Source organism: Phascolarctos cinereus, unplaced genomic scaffold, assembly GCF_003287225.1.
Source record: "Phascolarctos cinereus isolate Bilbo 61053 unplaced genomic scaffold, phaCin_HiC Scaffold_1;HRSCAF=81, whole genome shotgun sequence".
Classification (NCBI taxonomy): Eukaryota; Metazoa; Chordata; class Mammalia; order Diprotodontia; family Phascolarctidae; genus Phascolarctos; species Phascolarctos cinereus.
Genome location: NW_027555514.1, coordinates 81,204,319 through 81,227,159, shown reverse-complemented (window position 1 = coordinate 81,227,159; position 22,841 = coordinate 81,204,319). Strand labels below are relative to the sequence as shown.

General features: G+C 39.2%; 1 protein-coding gene across 1 annotated transcript in view; it reads right to left on the bottom strand.

The window, feature by feature from the left end:
* Window positions 1–21,604, bottom strand: part of VIPR2 (vasoactive intestinal peptide receptor 2) — a 146,044-nt gene extending 124,440 nt beyond the window's left edge. The window contains exons 1-2 of the mRNA XM_078152529.1: window positions 20,978–21,604; window positions 17,839–17,935 (exon numbers count right to left, since the gene is read on the bottom strand). Of these exons, the coding sequence (XP_078008655.1) occupies window positions 17,839–17,935; window positions 20,978–21,040 (160 nt within the window). The 5' untranslated portion in view covers window positions 21,041–21,604. The remainder of the gene's footprint in view (window positions 1–17,838; window positions 17,936–20,977) is intronic.
* Window positions 21,605–22,841: the final 1,237 nt, after the last annotated feature.

The following is a 22,841-nucleotide window of genomic DNA, read 5'->3' as shown; positions in this document are numbered from 1 at the left end:
CAGATGAGTTTGGATTCAGTCAGAGGGTCTCACTTGAGAACCTAGAAGGCCACGTGTGGTCTTGAGGTCACAGTTTCCCCACCTGTGGACTAAACTGTTCACCTGTAAGAAAGTTCTGCCTTTTTTCAATCCCTCACAAGAGAACTCATCAATGATGTCAATTGTCATTTGGGTCATAACTGGCCCCAAAGGTCAATAAATTTAACAAGCATTTATTAGGTGCCTCCTATATGCTAGAATGCTAGGGATACAAATAAGAAAAAGAGATAGTCTTTGCCCTCGGGGAGCTTACAATCTAATGCAGGAAGACAGTGCACAAAAGGAATCTGAGAAGGCAGTACCTGGTGTTCCAGTCCAGTTGAAGCTAAGCTGAGCTGCTGATGGACAATGGAGTTACCTGAAAGGTTGTGAGCCCTTTATAAAGGAAGGCTTTGGAGTTTAATGCACTGCCTCTAGCCTTCCCATCAGAAGGGCTATAACTGCCTTTGAAACTGTTTCTTTAAGCCATTTAAAAGAGTATTGTCAATGCCTCAGAAAATTCTTGGGTTCACCAAAGTTTTAATACTGGAAGAGAGAGTGAGTTGTCTGTGTCAGTTTCCACCAAAGGCCTTACCTAGGAATGTCATTTTATCTGAGGATAATGAATGCTCTAGGAATCTAGAATTGAGTTATTCCTAGGACACACCACTTTGGGAGTGGAGCCATGTTATTCCAAAGGTAATCTTCTGATGATTTATGACCAGGACTTGGGTGACTTCCCAGTGCTATTCCAAATCATACATCTATCAGTGTTATGATATCTCGTGACAAATAGGTCATTCACACACAGAACAGCAGAAGAAAAAGAGAGTCCCTGCACTGTTTTCTAGGTGACTTCAGGTAAAATGACCCCCCATCAGAAGGAAATAGCAAGTCACTAGTATTACCTCTTCCAGGTCACAAAACAATCCCCTTGTTCCAATACCCTCTCCTATAGGTTCCTTCCGGAACCTGTCAGACCAATGCCAAGGTGTCATTTGCTGAGAAAATTGCAGGCTGGATTAATAATCCTTGTATCTTACACTAAAGGCATCTTAGAAATCATATAGTACAGCCTATTCATTTTACAGAAAGGAAAACTAAGCTCTAGACTTTAAGGATAGAAATTCTGGCACCAGATCAATTTGAGTGCCCCTCAGGGTTTTTTGATCATAAATGGATATGGCTTAAAAACCAACCCCTGCCTCTCCCAACAGATCTAAAATGTCAAGGGATCCAGCATTGACCCAACACCTAGAATAGCCTCTGACTAACAGAGGTAGGCCAAGGTCAGACAAGACATCATAGAGAGGCTATGGACTTAATAAGTTGAATTCCTCTGTATCCGTTCTGATTTAGCGCTGCATCCCTGGCACAAGAGGGACCCCAGTCTGGATGGAAACTTGGAATGGTCCAATCCAATCTAAACAGCATTAACTAAATATCTACTATGGTGGTAGTGATTTGGGTAGTCATATTGGGAGGAAGTACAGTGGAAGAGAAAGCATATTATATTTGCAGCCAGAAGGTCTACTCTAGGCACTAATCTCAGCACCATGGCTTACTATCTATGTGACTTTGGGCAAATCATTTAATTTCTCTGAGCCTCAGTTTCCTCATCTGTAAAATGGTAATAATAATACACTACCACTATTACAGGGTTGAAATAAAGTAAACACTTTTTGGAGCTGGCAGGATGGTGTAAATGGAAAGAACATTGGATTTGGGATCAAAGCACATGGATTTGAAGCCTCTTCTGCTATGAATTTAACATCTCTGGGCCTCAGTTTTCTTGGCTATAAAAATTAAAGGCTTGGATTAGATATTCTCTAAGGTCCAGCTTTAAATTTATGATGCTAAGACCTCTAAAATAACTTCATATATATTTTATAGTTACTTATCTTTTCCCCAGTAGAACATAAGCTTCTTGAGAGCAACACCTGTTCTGTTTTTACCTTTGTATCCTAACGCCTTGTGTAGTAGCTGGAATGTAATAGATATCTAATTGACATGTGTATAGTTGAGTTCAACTGAATTTAGTTCAACTACCTGGATACCTCAGGGAGCCACACTTCCATATACAGTCATGGTCCACCTTGTCTAGACAGGGTACAGTCACCACAAACACAACCTCTGCTATTCTCTTTGAAGGATTACATCTCACCCTGGATGAAACCAAATCAACCAAACAATCAATCAGTATTTACTGAGCACCTACTTCCCAACACTACACTAGAATCTATAAGAGACTCAAAATCATAACAAGACAAGCCCTGCCCTTAAGAAACTTACAATTTGATTGAGGAATCAAGACTAAAGTGATGAAAACACATAAAGCAATTACATTGGCTTTCAGGTGCTAACTTGTGTTGTGCTCTAAGAGTTCTGGGTAGCTCCGTGGTGCAGTGGATAGAGCACTAGGCCTGGAGTCAGGAATATTCATCTTCCGGAGTTCCAATCTCGCCTCAGACACTTACTAGCTGTGTGACCTTGGGCAAGTCACTTCACCCTGTTTGCTTCCGTTTCCTCATCTGTAAATGAGCTGAAGAAGGAAATGGAAAACCACTCCAGTATCTCTGCCAAGAAAATCCCAAATAAGGTCACAAAGAGTCAAACATGATTGAGACAACTGAACAAAAATAGTTCTAAAAAGAGAAAAATCACTGCTGTCTGTAAAAACCTCATGGAGGGAATGGTACATAATAAAAATCTTCAAGGAAAGGATACTTGCTAAGTAGTGACAAGAGAGAGAAAAAAGGAACAGATAGGCAAAGTCATGGGGGCTGAAAGAAGTATGAGATATAGAGTCTGGCCTGACTTATAGGGAAGAGTATATGTCTGTTAAAGAGTTTTGGAAAATAAGACTGGATAAGGAAGCAAAGAGGACTTAGAAAACTGGAAATGAGTTCAGATTTGATGCTATTAGGAGTAAGAAGTTATTACAGGTAGTTGAGCAAAAGAATAACATGATAAAATTGAAAATGAAGTGAAGGAGATATGGGCCATAAAAATGTATCCAGGCTTGTATGTGTGGGTATACATGTATGTGTGTGTGTGTGTGTGTGTGTGTGTGTGTATAATATATGTATGTATAATATGATCAAAATAAAGTATCTTATAAAAAATGATACTTTTGAGTATCATGGTCATAAAACCATTTTGTATTTTTCCTAATCCACTGTACCTCCTGTGTCATTTCTTCTGCCTTACATTTCTCAGTAAATTTAAAATCATTCTCTAGTTGATTTAACCTTGGTCATATTCTGGTTCCAAAGAATTTTAAAGATATACTATATCAATACTAATACAATACAGTGGAAAGCGCACCAGGTTTGGAGTCAGAGGACCTCTGAGCTGTCTTGCAAGGGCTAAGTTGCTTCACTGTTTTGACCTTGGGCACCTCATATGTGTAATTAGCAGAGTAGATCTCGAGGATTTCTTTCAGCCTTAAGTCCTACAGTCCTATGCAGAGACATTGTAAAAGTTAATAATTGAGCATTTGCTATGATGTGCCTGGTGTAGAGGAACAAAGGCAAAAAGGAAACAATAATTCCTGACCTCAAAAGGCTTATATTCTATTAGAGGAGAAAAAAAGCAAACATATAAATATATACAAAATGGGTGCAAAATGAATGCAGGAGGGCTGGTACTTGTAGCTTAGGGAAATGTGAAGGGTCTTATGTAAGAGAAGGCATTTAAGCTGCCCTTTGAAGGAAACAAAGAATCTAAGATATGAGAAGACAATTCATTGCAGGCATGTCAGACAGTCTATATATACAAAGGCATGGAAAAAAGTAAAGGAATGTTTTGTTAAAGGAACAGCAAGAAAATCAATTTTTTCTAGGCCCTAGAGCGAGTGAAGGGGAGTAATGTATGATAAGCCTAGAAAGGTAGGTCAGAGCCAGATTTTGAAGGACGATAAATGCTGCACAGGGCATTTTGTGTTTGATTTTAAGAGGTAATAGGGAGCCACTGGGATTTTTTGATCAGGTAAATAACATGTTAGACGTGTGATTTGGGATTAACATTTTGTTAACTGTATGAAATAGTGGAAAGGGAAGAGACGAGGTGTGTAGACCAACTTATTGTAAAAGTCTAGTCAAGAGGAGGTGAGGGTTTTGAACCAGGATGATGAACCTGATGAATAACAGCTCGATGTTCCTGGAGATAGAATGGACAAGACTTGGTAGCTTATTTGGGGGTGGGGGGTGGGAATGGGAGAACAGGTGACAGGAGACAAGGATTACTACAAAGTTTCAAACCTTTATGACTAGAAGGATGGAAGCAGTCTTGACAAAATAGGAAGTTCAATAGAGGAACTTCAGAAGTTGGTTTGGGGAAAAAGATAAAAACATGTTGAAATAACCCAGGGTCTTTCCACTCTTGACAGGCAATTTAAAAGCCTGCTCCCACTGTTGACTCTTTCTATTCCAGCCTCTTCTCACACTGTCTTCAGAGAAATATATCCTGTGCACAAAAATAATGCTCCCACCTTGTATTCACTCTGGTATAGTAATGATTGATGGACAACAGTTAAAACAATCATTCAACAGGAGCACAGCCTGAATAATCAGCAGAGCACCTGGACACAGTCTTTTCAGTCAGGCAGTACTCTTCTAAGCTCCCAATGCCATCCACAGGGTTAAGAAAGTCTCCGTGGATGCCACTACCATTGGGTAGGGACTGAATACAGTTTTGATGCCTAGAGAAAGCTTCACAAAATGGCCCTGAGAAAAAAATGGCATGAAACTCTTCCTCCATTCAAGTTTTAAAGATAAATTCAGGGACAACATCCTGGGAAATAAGGTCCATGGTGGGAGAGGCTCCATGAAATCAACCTGGGGTAGCTGGAGACACAGAATTCAACAGATAGAATCTTGCGGGTGGATATCACAGGACACTCAAAGACTGTTGTTGGGGGCCCCACTAAAAGGTGTAGGGAGGATTATTGGGAAATAGAAGAGCCAAGTAATAAGAGAGGTCCTCACCTAAAGTTCTATATGTGGTAACTTCCTTTTTTAACTAAATATTCTTGCTAATTAAATGCCAAGCTCATTTGTTTCTCTGCTGATGGAGTTCTATCAGTGTTCTCTAAATTTTGTTTCCCTGAAGCAAAGGCCTGATCACCCTACCCTACTTACGGCTCTGGACAATAGAAAAGAATGATGGAAAAAGCAGTTGTGGGAATTGGTGAATAAGAGATAAAGGTAAAGGAAGAAAACAAAGAGGTGCTGTTATGGTGGGGAGAGTTGAAGTGTTCTTAAATGCCTTACTCCCTGCCATTGCATGTCATTAGTTCCATATTCTGGCCATCCTTGAGTTATAGGGAAAGAGTGAGAAAGTGAGGAACTCATTCATCTTCAATCCAAATCAGCACCTTTGTGATTTAAATACTAAGTGCTTCCTCTTTTGAAGTATATCACATTTTTAATCATTGTTTTAATAGATTCTTCTCAAACCAAATTGGTTATCACTGCAGTCTTTAGTGATGTTGCTGTTTCACCTGCTTAAGATTCATGTCTTTTCCATTATACCTTCTATGATTCATAATGTTTGAATCCACACTTTGCTGCTAGGCTGTTTTCTTAGAGCAAGAATTCCCAATAATCTCTGGGATTTAGAACTGAAAGAAACCTTAAAGAATATGTAGTTCAATCCTTTTATTTTATAGATGAGAAAACATTTAAGTGTCTTGCCTAAAGTCAAACAGGTAATAAAAAAATGTAGCAGGATAGAATGCCAGGCCTGAAGTTAGGAAGACTCATCTCTGTTAATTCAAATCCAGCCTTAGGCACTTACCAACTGTGCTACCCTAGGGGAGTCGCTTAACCCTGTTTGCCTCAGTTTCCTCATCTGTAAAATGAGCTGGTGAAGGAAATGGCAAACAACTCCATTATCTTTGCCAAGAAAATCCCAAATGGAGTCCCAAAGAGTCAGACACAACTAAAAATTACTCAACAACAACAACAACAAATATATGAGGAACTGTGCTAGGTGCTGAGGGTACAAAGAAAGGCAAAAAAGTCCTTCTAGGAGGTCACATTTCTAATGGGGTAGATAAAAAGTAAACACATATATGCTATGCATACATATATATCTATGTAGGCATACCATATATGCACGTATGCAGGTTAAAATAAAGGTAATCTCAGAGGAATTATTTTGAGGGGTGGTATAGCAGAAAGTTGAGGTGAGGTGGAAGACAGGGAAAAGTCTGTTTTAACGGGTGGATTTGGAGTTGAGTTTTGAAGGAAAAACCCAAAGAAGCTGGAGGTGAGGAGGGTAAACAGAGGGACTAGCTAACTATATATATATATATGTAGCTAGGCTATTGTAGTAGTCCAAATGTGGAGTGATGAGGGCCTGCTTGCAGTTGGCAGCTATGTCAAAGGAAAGAAGAGAATGTATACAAGAACTCAATTCAATAGGTATTTTTCCTTCAATGTCTATTATGTGCCAAGCATGCTTCAGAAAGATTAGTTGTCTTCTCCTGTAGAATATAAACTTCTTGAGGGCAGGGATCATTTCATTTCTGTATTTGTGTTCCTGGTGCCTAGCACATACTGTTTGATTGAATGGGGGGAATTTAGTTCAGAAAGCACCAACCCCTCAATTAGGCATAATCCTTGAGGTCATTTGCTTCTTCAACCAATCAACCAACAGAATTATTAATTGAATACCCTATACTATGCTAGACTCTCTGCATACAAAGACAAAAAAAAATGGAAAAGAAAAAAATTCCCACTCTCAAGGAGTTTACAATGTACTGAAGGCCTCTACAATTCAACACTAGCACTAGGTTGCAGCAGAAAGTGAAGTTGTGCTGTATTGAAATGCTGTCAGGATCATCATGCTAATAGACAATGGAAGGGTGACCTCCTATTCCACATCTTCTCTAGCTGGCAGCCTTGGGATGGTGGTCCATCCAGATCTAAAAGAATATAAGGTACTGGGTAATAATCCAGCTAGGTTTGTGGAAAAACAACATGTCCCTATTAGATGAATGTAATTCCCTTTTGTGACAGTGGCATGCTAAAGGTAAGAAGGAGAAACAAGAGAGGTAAACTATTTTTTTCTCAATACTTGTATTCCCCACACATTATTCATCAGAAAACTTTCCAGTGTTCTTAAACCTTATTCCCCTCCACGTACTCTGCAGTCCAGTAACATTGGCCTCCTTCCTGTTTCTCACATATGATATTCCTCCCAACTCTATGCATTTTCCCTGGCTGTTCCCCATGCCTGGAACTCTCTCCCTCCTCCTCTTCACCTCCTAGTTTCCCTGACTTCCTTCAGTCTCAGATTAAGTCTCACTTTCTGCAAGAAGCCTTTTTCCGTCCTCCCTAGTCTTAATGCCTTCTCCCTGAGATTATCTCCAGTTTATCCTGTATACATGTTGTTTGAATGTTGTCTCCTCCATTAGACTGTGAGCTCCTTGAGATCAGGGTCTGGGTTTTGCCTTTCTTTGTACCCCAGCATTTAGCACAGTGCCTGACACATGGTAGGAAATTGATCGATGCTTCTTGACTTGACTTGAAAACTGAGAAAGGAGATCATAATCCTGTCAGAACTTCAGATTGGAGGATCATATTCAAAGTTGAGTTATTATGTCAATTCAAAGGAACGTGGTAAGCCACTATAGAGAGGCTGATACTGGTCCAGAGACTAGCCTCTTTGCGGATGATGATGTGGACAATAGAATAGAGTATGCTCATTAAATCTGCAGAAGATTCCACATTGAGGGGAATGGCTTATAATATATAAAGACCATAACAAGTTGGGGTGGAAAAATGGTCAAACACAAATGGATTGAAGTTCACTGAGACAAATGTAGAGCAGGGCTCTCTCCACTGAACTACCTAGCTGCCTGAGAGCACTAATGGAGAACTGTAAAAAAAAAAATTGGTATTATTGAACCCATAAGAGAAAAAGCTGAAGAATGACTTAGCTCTACGCTACTCAAAGCCTAGATATGTGCTAGCCTGAAGGGTTTCCTCATCTGTAAAATGAGAGGCATTGAACTAGATCATTTCTCAGGTTATAAAATTCTCCATCTCTAAAATTCTGTGAAGTAGAGTCTCTCTCAACTCCCTCCCATATTCTTCCCTGCTTAGCAAAAAATATGTTATTTCCATTTAGGTACTTAGAGGTGATGATATAAAAAAGTAAGAAATTGTCTTGCTTCTGAATCTAGCAATGTTGTCACAATGCCATTCTGACTCAAAGTAGGAAGGAAATAACAGCAACTGTCCTATCTACCCTATATCAAGGTACCTTGAAAAATATAAAGTGCTGCCTATAGTTTATTACCACTGGAGAGATGCTATGACCATGGCTTCATAGGGAGTCTGGGGATTGATTGAAAAATACACCCATTCATATAGTATCAGTTCAAGTTGGGAGTAGGCAGCAGTGGAGAAACCTAAAGCCACTGGCTCCTCTCATGTCACCTGTCTGTAATACTGGAGAGGTGGGTGGCTGAGTGGGTGGAGACAAAACTAAGGCATCTTCTAGCAGGGTTTGGTGCCTTATGTCTGACTTGGGGGTTGTGGTATTTAGAGTGCTTCACACACACATTGGCAAGATTAATTCAAGCTTAGCAATAAAACAATATTAAATCACAAAGCCCTATGTGCCCAGTAAGCCTTGCTTTCTTACAAATGATTCCCTTCAAATGGTTTGGAATTGTTATTTGCTTTTTTTATTCAACATAGAGCCAAGGGAAAGAAGATGTCATGTAACTAGCAACTGCTTCCTCCTTTGTAACTGAAAATCAGTGTGCTTTCCTTCTGTGCTCTCCCAAATAATTTCTTAGGTCTGTGTTATTTAGTGGACTATCCCTTGGAGACCTCTTTGGATTGAAAAATACTCCATCCGGCTTTCATTTAAACTCATACACACATGCAAATACAGAGGAAAAAATATGGCATCACTTCCTCCCCTCCTTTCCCAATTCCAATTAGCATGCCTTGACTCATCTTTGACAGTTCTGCTTTACACCATCCATGGAATCTTTATTCTGGTGGCTTAATATCCTATTTTTATCCCTGGCATTTGCGCTGCACGAATTTCAAATAAAAAAATTAAAGTAATCTAAAACAAGAGTTGCTTTCCCTTAGAAATAAAAGTATAGCAGTGGCCAGCCTTAACTTATCACCAGTTCTACATTATCATTGCTTTTGTCTTGGAAAGTAACAAACAAAAGTTTGTTACCAGGCATTTTGAACAGATACAAAGGTCAGTGGAATCAAATGCAGATCTTTTTTTTCTCTATAGTGCTAATAGTGGAAATTAAAGCACTATGTATAGCTAACAGAATAGTGGAACTTATTATTACTAAGCAACCGATTAGTAGCTTTGTTTTCAAAACACTTCATTGTCCTGAGTTACATGCCTCAAGCAAGGGAAGTTGCTTTATAGATGATGGCTAAAAATGTCACACTCTGTCCTTTCCCAGTTGATAACAGATAGTCTTGGGAAGGATGTGGAGGAGATAAGAGTGTGAGAATTTTTGTAGAAGAAAGGTCATAGATGATAACTCACAGATGTAAAGTTAGAAGGGACCTTTGGAGTCATTTAGTCCAATCTCATTTTATAGGTAAGAAAAACTATATTACTAGGGGGTTAAGTGACTTTTCCAAGATCACACAGGTGGTAAGTGGCAGAGCTAGAATTGAAACTCAGGTCCTTTGACTCTGAATCCAATATTCTTTCCACTGTATTAAAAATGAATAAGATCCCATCATCAGATAAGAAGGTAACTCTACTGGCCCATTATCACTGGGGTATTCACACTGAGTGGTAAGGATAGACTTTTCCTTTTGTGATCCACAGTACTTCACTTGGATTCTTTTCTGACTGATAGCCTGTACTTGTGAGATAGCCAAATCTGTGGCCATGGAACTCAATAAAGTCAACTGCCCTAAGTAGGGAATGAACAAAATGAGCTTAAGCTCATTAGTACCTAGCCAACTGAGATGCTGTTCAGTCTTGTCTGGCCCTTCATGAACCCATTTGGAGTTTTCTTGGCAAAATGCTGGAGTGGCTTGTCATTTCTTTCTCCAGCATTTTACAGATAAAGAAAGTAAGGCAAGCCAGTTTAAGTGACTTGCCCAAGATCAAACAGCAAGTGAGCATCTGAATTTGAATTCAGAGAGATGAGTCTTCCCGTCTTTAGGCCCAGTGTTCTATCCACTGCAACACCTAGCAACTGAGATAACCAATCACAGTCAATTTAGAAAGGAAAGAAAGAAAAAAAAAACTGGATTGTGAATCATAAAACAACATTTCATAAGTTCACTTACACTAATGAGGCTTAGTCATACACTTAGGTTTATTTTGTCTGTTTTTATTAACCCCTTAGTTGCAAACTGACTGATGTCTCCCTCCCCCAGCATCTGGTCATATTCCATATTCAACAAATGATTATTTGAGTATAGATTTTTCTCTACTAGGGACATCACATGGCCAGAGCCCTGCTCCTTGGGCAGAAGGGTTGGTATCCAAGTTGGGTAAGGATTAGAGGTAGGTAGATCATTTGGTTTTTTTCTCTTTTTCTTTTTTTCCCCACTAGTATCATAGAACCCCGGAGTTGGAAAGGACCTCAGAAATCCTGATCTGACCTTTACTTAAAGCATGAATCCTAACAGGCTATGTTTGAACATTCCCAGTCACAGGGAACTCACTACGTTATGAGGCAGTTCATTCCATTTCCAGACAGTTCTAATTGTTAGGCAGTTATTTCTGACATTGATCCCAAGGTATCCTAGTTCTTTCCTTTTCCACATTCAAACATTTTATGACAGTGATTGTTTCCCCTATTAATACAGATAGTAAAGGGTTGGTTGTGTGTCCAGTCTACAACTCTGAAACCTCAGCTTTCACTGCTTTCTACTCTATGAAGTTCTAGAGCTTTCAAATAACCTATTTGTAAAATGCTTAGCACAATGCTTGGCACATAGTAGGTGCTAAATAAATGTTTATTCTCCTTATTCTCCTCCTACATATTTTGTCATCGTAGTGCATCTCAAGGTTTGTCGGAAGCACACATATCAGGAAAGTTCCCTACTTGAAATGGTTTGGGGGTCAGGGACGTGGGAACAGGGGAGAAGATGGAACCATAACAAAATTTTAAGGAACTAGAGTTTTTTATTTTCAGACACAATGTGGCTTCCTCACAGTTTTCTTTCCTTTGGAGAGGTGGCATGGTATAGTAGAAAGTGCTATCTCGATCAGGAAAATTTGTTGTCTTTGATACCTACTACCTAGGGTTGGATAACCTGTAGCCTGGAAGCCACATGTAGTCTGGAGGACGGCAGGCTTCCCACCCCTGCCTATTACCTGTGATGACCACGAGTAAGGAATTGCATCTTTCAGTGCTCCAGGTAAATCTTTAAGGCTGTATATTATATATGAGTTGCTGATCTGTACCAATGGAGGGAATTTCCACACCGGAAATTTCCTACTGAAATAAAATCATAGGTTTAGATTCTATTGTTACTCCCTTAACTCTCTCCTCTAAAACCTTTCCTACAATAGGGATGAGATTATACTGTAAACTGAATACCTATACTTTAGGTTGACAGTATGGAACCACTCAATAGGAAAAAAAACCCAGACATTTAATGGGGTCATTTTCATGAATCATTAACTTATAAGCTGTGTGGTCTTGGGTGAATCACTTAAACCCTCTAAATTCCCCTCCTCCAATTTTCTCATCCAAAAATGAGGAGGTTGGAGTAGGTTATGACCTCTAGTGTCTTTTCCAGTTCTAAATTTATTATCCTATGAATCCCCTTAGATGGGCACCAAGACCGATCAGTATAATATCATAATATTAATGGTATTATTACAAGGTTCCTTTATATTTATATTCTCTCTCTCTCTCCCACCATCTATATTTTTATGTTTGTCTATGTGTATGTTATATATACATAAATATGATAACTATCATATTGGGTTAAATTCATGGCCCACTCATCTCAGTAATCTGTCTCTGATAGAAGCACTAAGGGTTGTACTAATACAATAGATAACAGAATCTCAATATTCTGTAAATGAGTGGAAAGAGCCCTGGATTTGGAATTAAAAGGGTTGGAATCACAATTACATACTTAATAGCTGCATGACTTTAGGAAAGTCTTCTTGGAGCCTTGGGTTTTCCATCTATAAAATAAGAAGGTTGGATGGGATATTAAGGTCCCTTCCATTTTTAAAATTCTGTCATCCTAGACAAAATTTAAAAGGAATAAGTGTGAAGTCCTCTAAGTTTTTTAAAAAATCAGCTGCACGCTACAGGATGAAAGATACTTGACTTGACTTGAAAAAAGTCTGGGGTGTGTATGCAAAGAATTATTAATATTAACTAACATTGTAATAATGCTGCCAAAATGTGATTTTGATCTTAACCCATACTGATAGAAATATAGCATCTTGACCATAGAAAACAAGTAGTCCCACAGTGCTTTAAACTGGTTAGACTATATCTTAAATACTGTGTTCAACTCTAAGTACCACGTTTTAAGATGGACACTAATAATTTAAGGTATATCCATAAGACAGATTTAGAAATGTGTACATTGAAGTAGGGATGACCTGAGTTCAAATCCTGCCTCAGACACTTACTAGCAGTGTGACCCTGGGTAAGTCACTGACCTCTCTGAGCCTACGTTTCCTCATCTGTAAAATGGATATAAGAATATATCAAATGTGATAATATGTACAAAATGCTTTGTAAACCTGAAGGTCCTAGTAAATACTAGCTATAATAATCATTGTTACAATTATTAACAAAATATTTTCCAAGAATTTTCAGGGCTGTCATTCAGAAGAGGTAGTAGACACGGCCTCTAACGCTTTAGAAAGCTGAACTAGAAACAATGTTTGTAAATTAAAAGGAGGCAGATGAATTCAAAATAACAAATAATGTTTATACAGTGAAAGCTGAAAAACAGTAGAATGAGCATAGTAAACTGCATTTCTGGAGGTATTCAGGCAGGTTCCTGAACCAGGTGACAGGTTGGAATACACGATATTTCAATTCTATAATTTGAGTAATGGTGTGGCCTTTTATTTATTCTAATTTTTACAGAGTGTTGTACCATTAAATAACAGTGCTTTTGGTTCATATTCAAGGCAAAGCAAGGTTATTAACTTAGATGTCATTCTTAACTCCTCAATCTCTTTCTCTCTCCCTCCATATCTAACCTGTTGCCAAAGCCTCTAGATTTTACCTTCATAACATCTCTCTCATATGTTATGCATTCTCTCCTCTGACATCACTCATCACCTCAGGTCTGGTTGGCCTCCCTGCCATGAGTCTCTCTTCACTCCAGTCTATTCTATATTGAACTTTAAAGTTTATTTATTTATTTTTTTGCCTAGGCAATGGGGTGAAGTGACTTGCCTAGGATCACACAGCTAGTAAGTGTTATATGTCTGAGGCTGCATTTGAACTCAGTCCTCCTGAATCCAGGGCCAGTGCTCTATCCACTGTGCCACCTAGCTGCTCCTAAAATTTATTTTCTTAAAGAACTGGTCTGACCATGTCATTCCCTGCCTTCCCCACTCAGTAAACTGCAGCCTCACCCTTACCTCCAGGATCAAATATAAAATTCTTTATTTGGCATTCAAAGCCCTCCTTAAACTTCCCCTCCCTTCCCAACCCTGCCTTCCATTCTTTTTACATTTTATACTCCACCGTGTCCTCTGTGATCCAGTGCTCTGGCCTCCTTGCTATTCCTGGAATAGTATAGACCATCTCCCAATGTTAGTTATTTTCCCTGAATGGCTCCCATGTCTAGAACTCTTTACCTCGTCATCTCCATCTTGTGGCTTTCCTAGATTCCTTAAAAATCATACCTATTATAGGAATGGATTCCTATTAATTCTAGTGTGAAGTGCCTTACAATTGGAAACTATTTCCAATTTTTCCTGTTTTGCTTGTGCATAGTTTGCATGTTGGTTTTCATCACTAGACTTGGAGTTTCTTGAGAGCAGATTGTCTTTTGTCTTTTTTTAAAAATATCTCTAGCAGTTAGCACAGTGCTTGGCACATAGCAGGAACTTAATAAATGTTTATTGACTGACTGACTGATTTAGTCAGGCACTGTGCTAAGCACTGAGGATACAAATACAAGCAAAAAAACAGTTCTTGCCCTCAATGAGTTTACAATCTAATGGGAGAAGACATAAAAGGGAACTAAAAAGCATTAGGGATAGGGGCTCTGTGTGTGTATGTGTGTGTGTGTGTGTGTGTGTGTGTGTGTGTGTGTGTGTGAAGGTACCCGGTATGGGGCACTGTGTTGAAGTCCAAGAAGTCTGAAGCATGGCTGGGGGAGGAATGAAGGTTGTTCATGCTAGGACCCTCTACAGAATAGAGATTCAAGGAAGACCTCATCAATGAAAGAAGGGGGTCAGCATAGCAGAGGGGTGTTCCAAGGTGAGAAGGCTTCAGGGAATGATGAATGCTCAGTGCCTATATTTACAGTATTCACCATTACTGACACCAATTATACAGTTTTTTGAAGGCTTTTGCTTTCCAAACTAAAGAATCTTAATCTTTTTCATTCCCTTCATTTACTCTTTGCTCTAGCCAAACCAGACCACTTCCCACATTCCATACACACATGGCATTGCCTTGCTCCTGTACCTTTGCTCATGTTGTTTCCTGTGCCTAGAATGTCTTTCACCAGCCTCTCTCAATCCAACCCTTTCCACTCCTCTATGAGCAAAGGATTTGAGTCAGGTAAAATTCTGGCTTTTCCGCTTACTAGCCATGTTTGTTTCTTCTTCAGCAAAATGAAAAGGCTGAACTAGATTGTTTCTCCAACCTCTGCCATTTTATGATTCTTTGAATATCCCTGAATTCTTACCCATCCTTTAAAGCCCAACTCAAATACACTTCCCCAGGGACATTTCCCTAGTTCTCCAGTTGGAAGTGACCTTTCTTCACCACTTTACCCTTCCCATACATGTCTATATTATTTTGGAATATAGTCACTTGTATATAAGCATTATTAAATCTCTACCAGAATGTGAGCTCCATGAGGGCAGAATTGGAATCTCATCTAAAACGTGAATCTCCTCTAGTACCTAGCTATACATAGAATAAGAACTTGATAATTTTTGACAAGGTGATTTTAATCTGTTTGCATATAGCAGTTGTCCTATTCCCTTAATAATTTTCGTGCTCCTCTCTGAGACTCTTATTCAGATTTATTATGTCTCTTTTTGAAATGTGGTAGTTAGCGACTGAGATTGCACAGAGCTGGGGCCTTCTTGGTTCCTAACTTCCATATCCTCTTGACCTAGACAGCTAGGACTACTTCACATCTGTCTTAGGTCTACATCTGCCCAGACTGTGGAATCAATCTTTTCTTGGACAGAATACTAGACTTGGAATTGAGATCTACACTCAAATCCTCCTTCTGAAACAGGGACGTCACTTTTCCTCTCTGGGCCTCAATTTCCTAATTTGTGAATGAAGATAATAAGATCTGTAGGACCTACCTCACAGAGTTGTTATGAGGTAGGCTCAGATGAAATAATGTATATAATACAGTGCTTTGTGAACTTGAAAGCATTATATTTCTCAGTTATTATTATGAATAATAACCTAACTATTAATTATACTTGGAGACGGAAATGGCAGACCATTGAAGCATCTTTGCCAAGAAACTCCAAATGGGGTCATGAAGAGTCAGACATGACTGAAAAACAACCAGCAACAACAAAACTAATTATAGTATTATTCAATGAGATACATGGTGCTTTCAAGTTTGCAAAGTGCAACAACGACAATAATTTGAAGGCTTAGGCAAATAGTTCCATAGCTTATCATGAAATCATTTCTAGTCATTTAATATGAATAACTGATATATATGTATATATAATGCTTTCAAGTTTGCAAAGCATGTTAATAATAATAATAATGATAATACTGGTAATAATATGGATCTTTATGCCAGTTGCTTCCATAACTCAATATAAAGTAAGTCTTGTTTTGTATCCCACTCTGAATTTGTTTCCTCTTTCCAGTAAATGAACTTTTATTTCCTTGTGACAAAATACCTGCCTTGTAGCCCTGTTCTAATAAGTAGATCATTTTATTTTTCACTCTGTGCCTAAGTCCCTTTGTTCCCTGCCCAATATTCCCAATTCTTTTGGCTCATCTCCCCACAACCCCAATCTTTCCAGGTACTAGAAGATTTTAAATATATATATATATACATATATGTGTGTGTGTGTATATATTTATGTGTGTATGTGTATATATATTTATGTGTGTATGTGTATATATATAAAGATATATGTGTGTGTGTATATATTAATGTGTGCATGTGTATATATGTATATATAAAGATATATGTGTGTATGTGTATATATATTTATGTGTGTGTATGTGTATATATATGTATATATATAAAGATATATGTGTGTATGTGTATATTTATGTGTGTGTATGTGTATATATATGTATATATATAAAGATATATGTGTGTATGTGTATATATATAAAGATATATGTGTCTGTATATATATAATGTATACTTGATACATATATGTATATATATGTAGATATACACACATATGTATACAAACACACATGCACAGATAGACATGATTCAATAAATCTGTTATCTCATTAATGTGATACTCCCTCCAGGGGGGGAAAATTGCAACCCATTTACACTTTCTTATTCTGTGGAGCTCAGATCCATATTCTCCCATATAGCCTCTATAAAAGATCCACCCCATAGGCTTAGCCTGGCCCTCATTAGATAACTATGAAGCACATAGGCAATCTATCAGTTATCCTTCAAGCACCCTCCTGGGTGGGACAAAGCCAAGGGAGAATGACCAATTCAATCCTGACTTTTGTCCTGGAGTCATAGATTGAGAGCTGGAAGAAACCTGGAAGATCATCTAGTTGAACTTTTTCATTTGACAGATAAGGAAACTGAGGTCTAATAGGGTTTAAATGACTGGCCCAAGGTTACATATCTAGTAAGTGGCAGAGGCAAGATGTTAATAAATATTTTGTGTGATCCTATCTCATTTGTGTCTGTGTTTTCTGAGCATTCTTTTTTATTTGTTTGAACTCAAAAATTTTAACCCAACAAAAAGGTATATTTATTCTACCCTTAGCGGAGGCAGTTTTCCCTATTTGCATTCTGATAAGCTTTCCACTTATCTGAACTTAAAAATAAAACAAACAAGTAATATAGCACCCCAAATGCAAGGAATGTAACACATTTTCCCTTCATGCAACACATGGACTACTTTATCTTCTAACAATTACCATGTTATTATTTTAGTAACTGTTGCTATCAGTGCAAGCCAGCAAAGCTGTGTTACTATTGAGGATTAAAGCTTACTTTTAATTGACTGAAATGTCAAAACTGCTCAAACTATTCTTAACACTATTTTTCCTGGGGCTCATAAAAGAGAAAAGGAAATTTTAGTTAGAGCTGCAGTCTTAAATAGTACTTTCACTGAGACAGAATTAAGAGATACTCAGGCCATGGCAATACTTATTCATTTTTTCAGGGCAGGTAGGTGGTGCAGTGGATAGAGTCAGCAATCAGGAAGACTTCTTTCTGAGTACAAGTCAAGCCTTAGACACCTCCTAGCTGTGCGACCCTGGACAGGTCACTTATCCTGTTTGCCTCAGTCTTCTCATCTGTAAAATGAACTGAAGAAGGAATTGGCAAACAATTCCACTATCTTTGCCAAGAGAACCCCAAATGGAGTCATTAAGAGTCCGACACAATAACAAACAACATTTCTGTCTTTCAGGAGAGATCCCTTTTCTCTTACCTTTGTATTCTGTTTGGGCACTTAGGAAGGCCATACATTTGGTTTCCTCTTCATGGATTTCCAAGTGTAATCTGCATTCTGGGTGAATGCTATTTACCTATAAGAATATAAACGAAGGTTTCAGAAGTGATAGTCCTTCCACACTGGAATAAAATTAATCCCATCAGCACTTAAAAAAAATTCATACTCCCAGATTTTCTCAACTGTTTCAAAATAATATTATTCAAGATCAATCAACCTTATCCCTCTGGTGTTATTGTTTAATGAAGTTCTCTTTTTTGCTTTTGGAAAATATCAGTGTAAAAAGCAAAATTGAATATCGTCTTCTTTCACCTTTAAAAGAAAATTATATTAACAAATGATATGTTGTACTGAGTTTGCACTAATCTTAGGATAACAAGAGTGCTTTACTTGAGCAACTATTTGGTGCAGAAAATCATAACATTTCAGAGTAAATGAGTTGATTTAAGTAAATACACGAGTGTGTATTCATAGGGGACTACTTAATGACACTGTGTACCAGATGCAAATATGTTAACATATTTCCACTGAAAGCACTCTCCACTCTTTTGTAAGTTAGCTATTACTAATCTAAGCAAAACCAGGGTAGAGAAGATTTCAAAATGAGTCACAAAATGTGTGATTGTGCCTTCTTTAACTTTAAAATTTAAAGCAGAGCATGGAAGGGAGGAGAAACAGAGAAAGAGAAAGATAATTTCCCATTTTGTAACTGGATTTAAATATATTATATGCATAGTGATTTCAAAAATGCTAGCTGTCTCCACAGGAAGATAAAACTAAGGGACCTTCTATATCTTAGAAGATCATATTACTATCCATGTAGTAGCTCTGATTCTCAGAGCTGTGTTTTTGGATAAGAAGGTTCAATTCCCCCTTTTCCAATGTCCACACCCATTTATTCAGCTGCATTTCACCAGTTAAGGAATTCAGATTTGGGGGGCTGAATGTATGGCCAAAGAATATTTTTATTAAGGAAGTGAATAAGCACAGAATCATGTTCCTTTTGTTTTTATAAACTCATATAATTTCAGTGCCATTGAAACAGGTAGAATGGAGTTCCTAGTATGGACTTTTTTTTTTTCTGGAGGAGAGAACATTCACAGAATATATACTACATGATGTGTTAGGCAAAGAATTTGTTTAACCTTGCATATTTTTTAAAGAGCCAGGTCTTATTTTTTTCCTCTTTGTTGTACAAGTTACAATTAGAGAAAACTCTTAATTGCAAATGAGGTTGTGTTTTTGAGAGATAAGTAATTGTGCACAGGCTTAAATATCAAAATGGGGAAAAACCTTATTGATTAAAAAATGTATATCATTAATGAGAATTGGCTAGGATGGTTAAGAATGAGGACCAGTATGGTTTAGATACAGGTAACAGATGCACTAATAGTATGACCAAAGTAACATTAGTAAATAGCAGCACCTTGGAGTGCCAAGAAAGCATGTATTTCAAAATACTTCCACAGCAGTACTTATAAGCTACCAACTTCTGAGGGAGGGGAGTGATGGGTCAGTTATGGGTTCATATACGATGAGAAGGCTCCTCAGAATAAAGTTTAGTAACTCTGGTAAGCTTCCTAGATTCCCAAAATAGGAAATATTTCAGAAATTACAACTTTCCCCAGACTCTTGCATTCCATTGAAAACACATTACATTATGTTCTCAGACACAGACTAATTTTGACAAAGAGTTTTGCCATTTTGCTCTAATCCTTAATTTCCATCTAACATGTTAGTGATAACAGTGCTTATGCATAATAAACATTTTCAACTCTCTGAATGTAGGGCATGCACCTAGGAAGTTCCAGTTCAGACTTAACTTTCATTTTGTTTGGACAGTGGTTTCACCTGTGTGAAAATTCCTTCCTCATCTGGCACACAGCAACTGGATTGCAATTTGTTTTAGAGACTTACAGGGGGCTGAGAGAATAAATGACTTGCCTTCTGTTCTCATAGCTAGTATGGTCAAAGAGATGATTCGAACCCAGGTCTTCCTGATAAGAACAGGCTCTCTAGCCATTGTGACACATTACCTTTCATTATCATATTCCGAATAATAAAGTGTCCAAGCTAAAACAAGAATAGATTGATTTATCTCTCTACTGACACTACCTATCCATTACACTTTGGTTTATTTTTTTTTGTCCCTCTGCTTTGAAATGGAGAGTTTCATGCTGTGGCAGTTTAAATATTTTCATTTCACTTTTTTTTTAACAAGAAATTTACTTAGGATCTTCGGGAGGTTTCTTTCCCCTCTCCTTTCTTGGGAACAGAAAAGTGTTGGATTGTGCATGTATGTACTGAGTAGGGGTTGGGGTGGGAGTGGATATAGGGATTAGAGAGGGAGAATAGATATGTAGTGACTCAGTCAAATACAAGCTACTGCTCTTTGAAGTTTGAAACCTGTGTTAAAGACTGCCCAGACTGATTTCTGCATCTGAAAGCTGAAAAGTCATTGTCAACTCCAGTCTTCCAGGTTGGGTTTTATTTAGTAGCCACGTTTCTGCAGTCAAAGGATCAGGATTTGTTTTTATTTATTTATTTTATTAATGGTTCAGAATAGACAACCAGTCCATTTCTAGCAAGGGAAGGATGTTGGGGGAGAACTTTGGTGGGAAGGAAGAAAAGGTTCTTTCTAAGCCTAGAGTTCCAACATCTCTCCAGATTGGAGCGATTCTAGTTCGAAACATCTGCCTGTGTAGGCTGTGAGCTCCGTGGGAGAACTTGTTTATCTGATAGGTAACGCATGAAGAGCACAGCAAGCCAGCCTGCAATCGACTATGTGTAATGCACAAAGGAGCTGGGGATCTGGGGTATCCGCCAAGCACCCTAGCAGGCGGGCAGCTGCCCCAGAGATCTCTTCCGTAGAAATCTGACCCCCAAACCCTCCCCATAGGTTTGCTTTTCCTTTTTCTAAACTTTTTTTTGATAACTCTCAGCGTAGGCGCACCCCCTCTTCGGTTTCTGTAAGAGAATTGATAACAGCTTGATCGAGCGGAACCAGCATTTGGCGGGGAGGGCTGTAGAGCGAAGAGAGAATGTTGCCATTTCAAAGTCCCCCACCCCCTTACTCCCCTAAATACTGAAGCCCCCTCAGGGGAAGAGTGTTACTTACAGACACCGGCAGCAGACACCAGCAGGTTAGGAGAACAGGGACCAGCACTGTGTATCTCCTCATTCCCTCAGACTCCTGGGTCCTAGATTTGGAAGATGCAGGGAGGATGGAGGTGTAAGAATCAGCTGAGGAGAGGGGATCCAGTCCCCGCTGTCTTCTTCCAAAGAGCTCGGTAATCCCGGAGCACAAACATGGGGTCGGGTCAGCAAAGGGGACAAGAGCGGACCTCTCTCACCTCCCCCCACCCCTCTTCCTAGCCCTTCTCTGGCTTTCCTTACTCCTACAGGCAGCCGAGGCGCTTTAGCCCTGCCTTGTCCTGTCTTCCCCGTCTGAAGGGGGAGAGGTGCCCACCCAGGACCACGTTCCACTTCCCAGTCCAGCTTGTGCAGCCTTTGTCGGTGCCGCTGCTGAAGCCGCCACCCACGTGGACTCCAGGGCAGTGGCTGCAGCTACAGTAGCCCAGGCCTTTAGCCAGTCGTGGGTACCTCCGGGGACTCTTCTGGTCCTTGGCTGTCCCCAGCCTCAATCCTGCCCCCTGCGCGGTACAGTGTGAGCGTGGGGCAAGGTCTCCCAGAATCTTCCTTCCTCTTTTTCTTTCCTCGCTACTGAGCTGTTCCTTTTCACTTCCCTTCTCTTCCCACCCTCTCCCCCCTTTTGTCTTTCTCTCCTTCCCTCTTCCTCCCTCTCTTCAACACAACACTCCTTTCCTCTGGTGCCTGACTTTGCTTATGGGGTGGGGAGAAGAGGAAGGAGAGAAGAGAGAGTAGGAGGGAAAGAAGGGAGCCGTGTCAAGGGGTGATCCTGGGTTTTTCTCATGGGAGGAGGCCCTCCTGTGGGTTGAGACAGGTCAGGAGAGATGTTTCTTGGCTGGAGATGCTTACTGAAATTTACTAGAATTGAGAAGGGCAAGAAGTGAGTGTATCTACATAAAATTTGAACGTGCATTCAATTATACACCTGTGCCATTTATATAAATTTTTAATTTTCAGTGAAAGGGAGGAAGAACCACTAACTCTCTATAATCTTGGGCAGAGGACCTGGGTTTGACTCCCACCTCTGCCCCTAAATACATGGGCCTCAGTGTTCTCACCTGTAAAATGAGCGTGTCAGTGGATGTCCTCTGAGGCCCCTTCCAACTCTTAACATTCTCTGACTCTTACCTGACAGTGGCTTTGCAATGGAGAAAGGGAGAAGAATAGCTCGTGGCTTAGAGCTAATACATAGTTAGAGTTAATATATAGTTCTTTCACATTTGCAAGTATCATCTCATTTGATCTCTACAACCCTGTGAGGGAGGCAATATTATTAGCATTACCATTTTTACAGATGAGAAAACTAAGGCTGGAAGGTTGTGATTCACTCCAGGCCACAGCTAGCAAATGTCTAGGCAAGATTTGCACTTGGATCTTACTGATTCTAAGTCCAGCACTTCTATCTATGATGCTACCAAGATGACTGTAAAGATGTAGGGGATTTCTTTTCTTTTTTTTTTTTTAATGAGAATAATGAACTGAGGGGAAATATGAGGGCAACATTTGGGAAGAACCTAAAAACAAAAAGTGGAATGGAGTGGAAAGAGTCAGAGGGGCTGCTTTATATCCTGGTTTTGCTATTTACACCCTGTGTGACCTTGGACAAATTGTCAAGTTGTTTGACCTCTCTAAACCTGATTCCTTATCTGTATCCAAGATATTGCCCCCTTCTTGTGGGGATATTTTTGTTTGCTGAAATGGGCAGGGAAAGGACACTTGTATCAGTAAAACTGATAAAATTAGGTTGAGAAGGAAGGAACGAAGTCTCTCAGATAAAATACTGAGGGGTGACAGGCACTGTTCTGAGCCCCTTCACCCCCAAATGTGCTAAG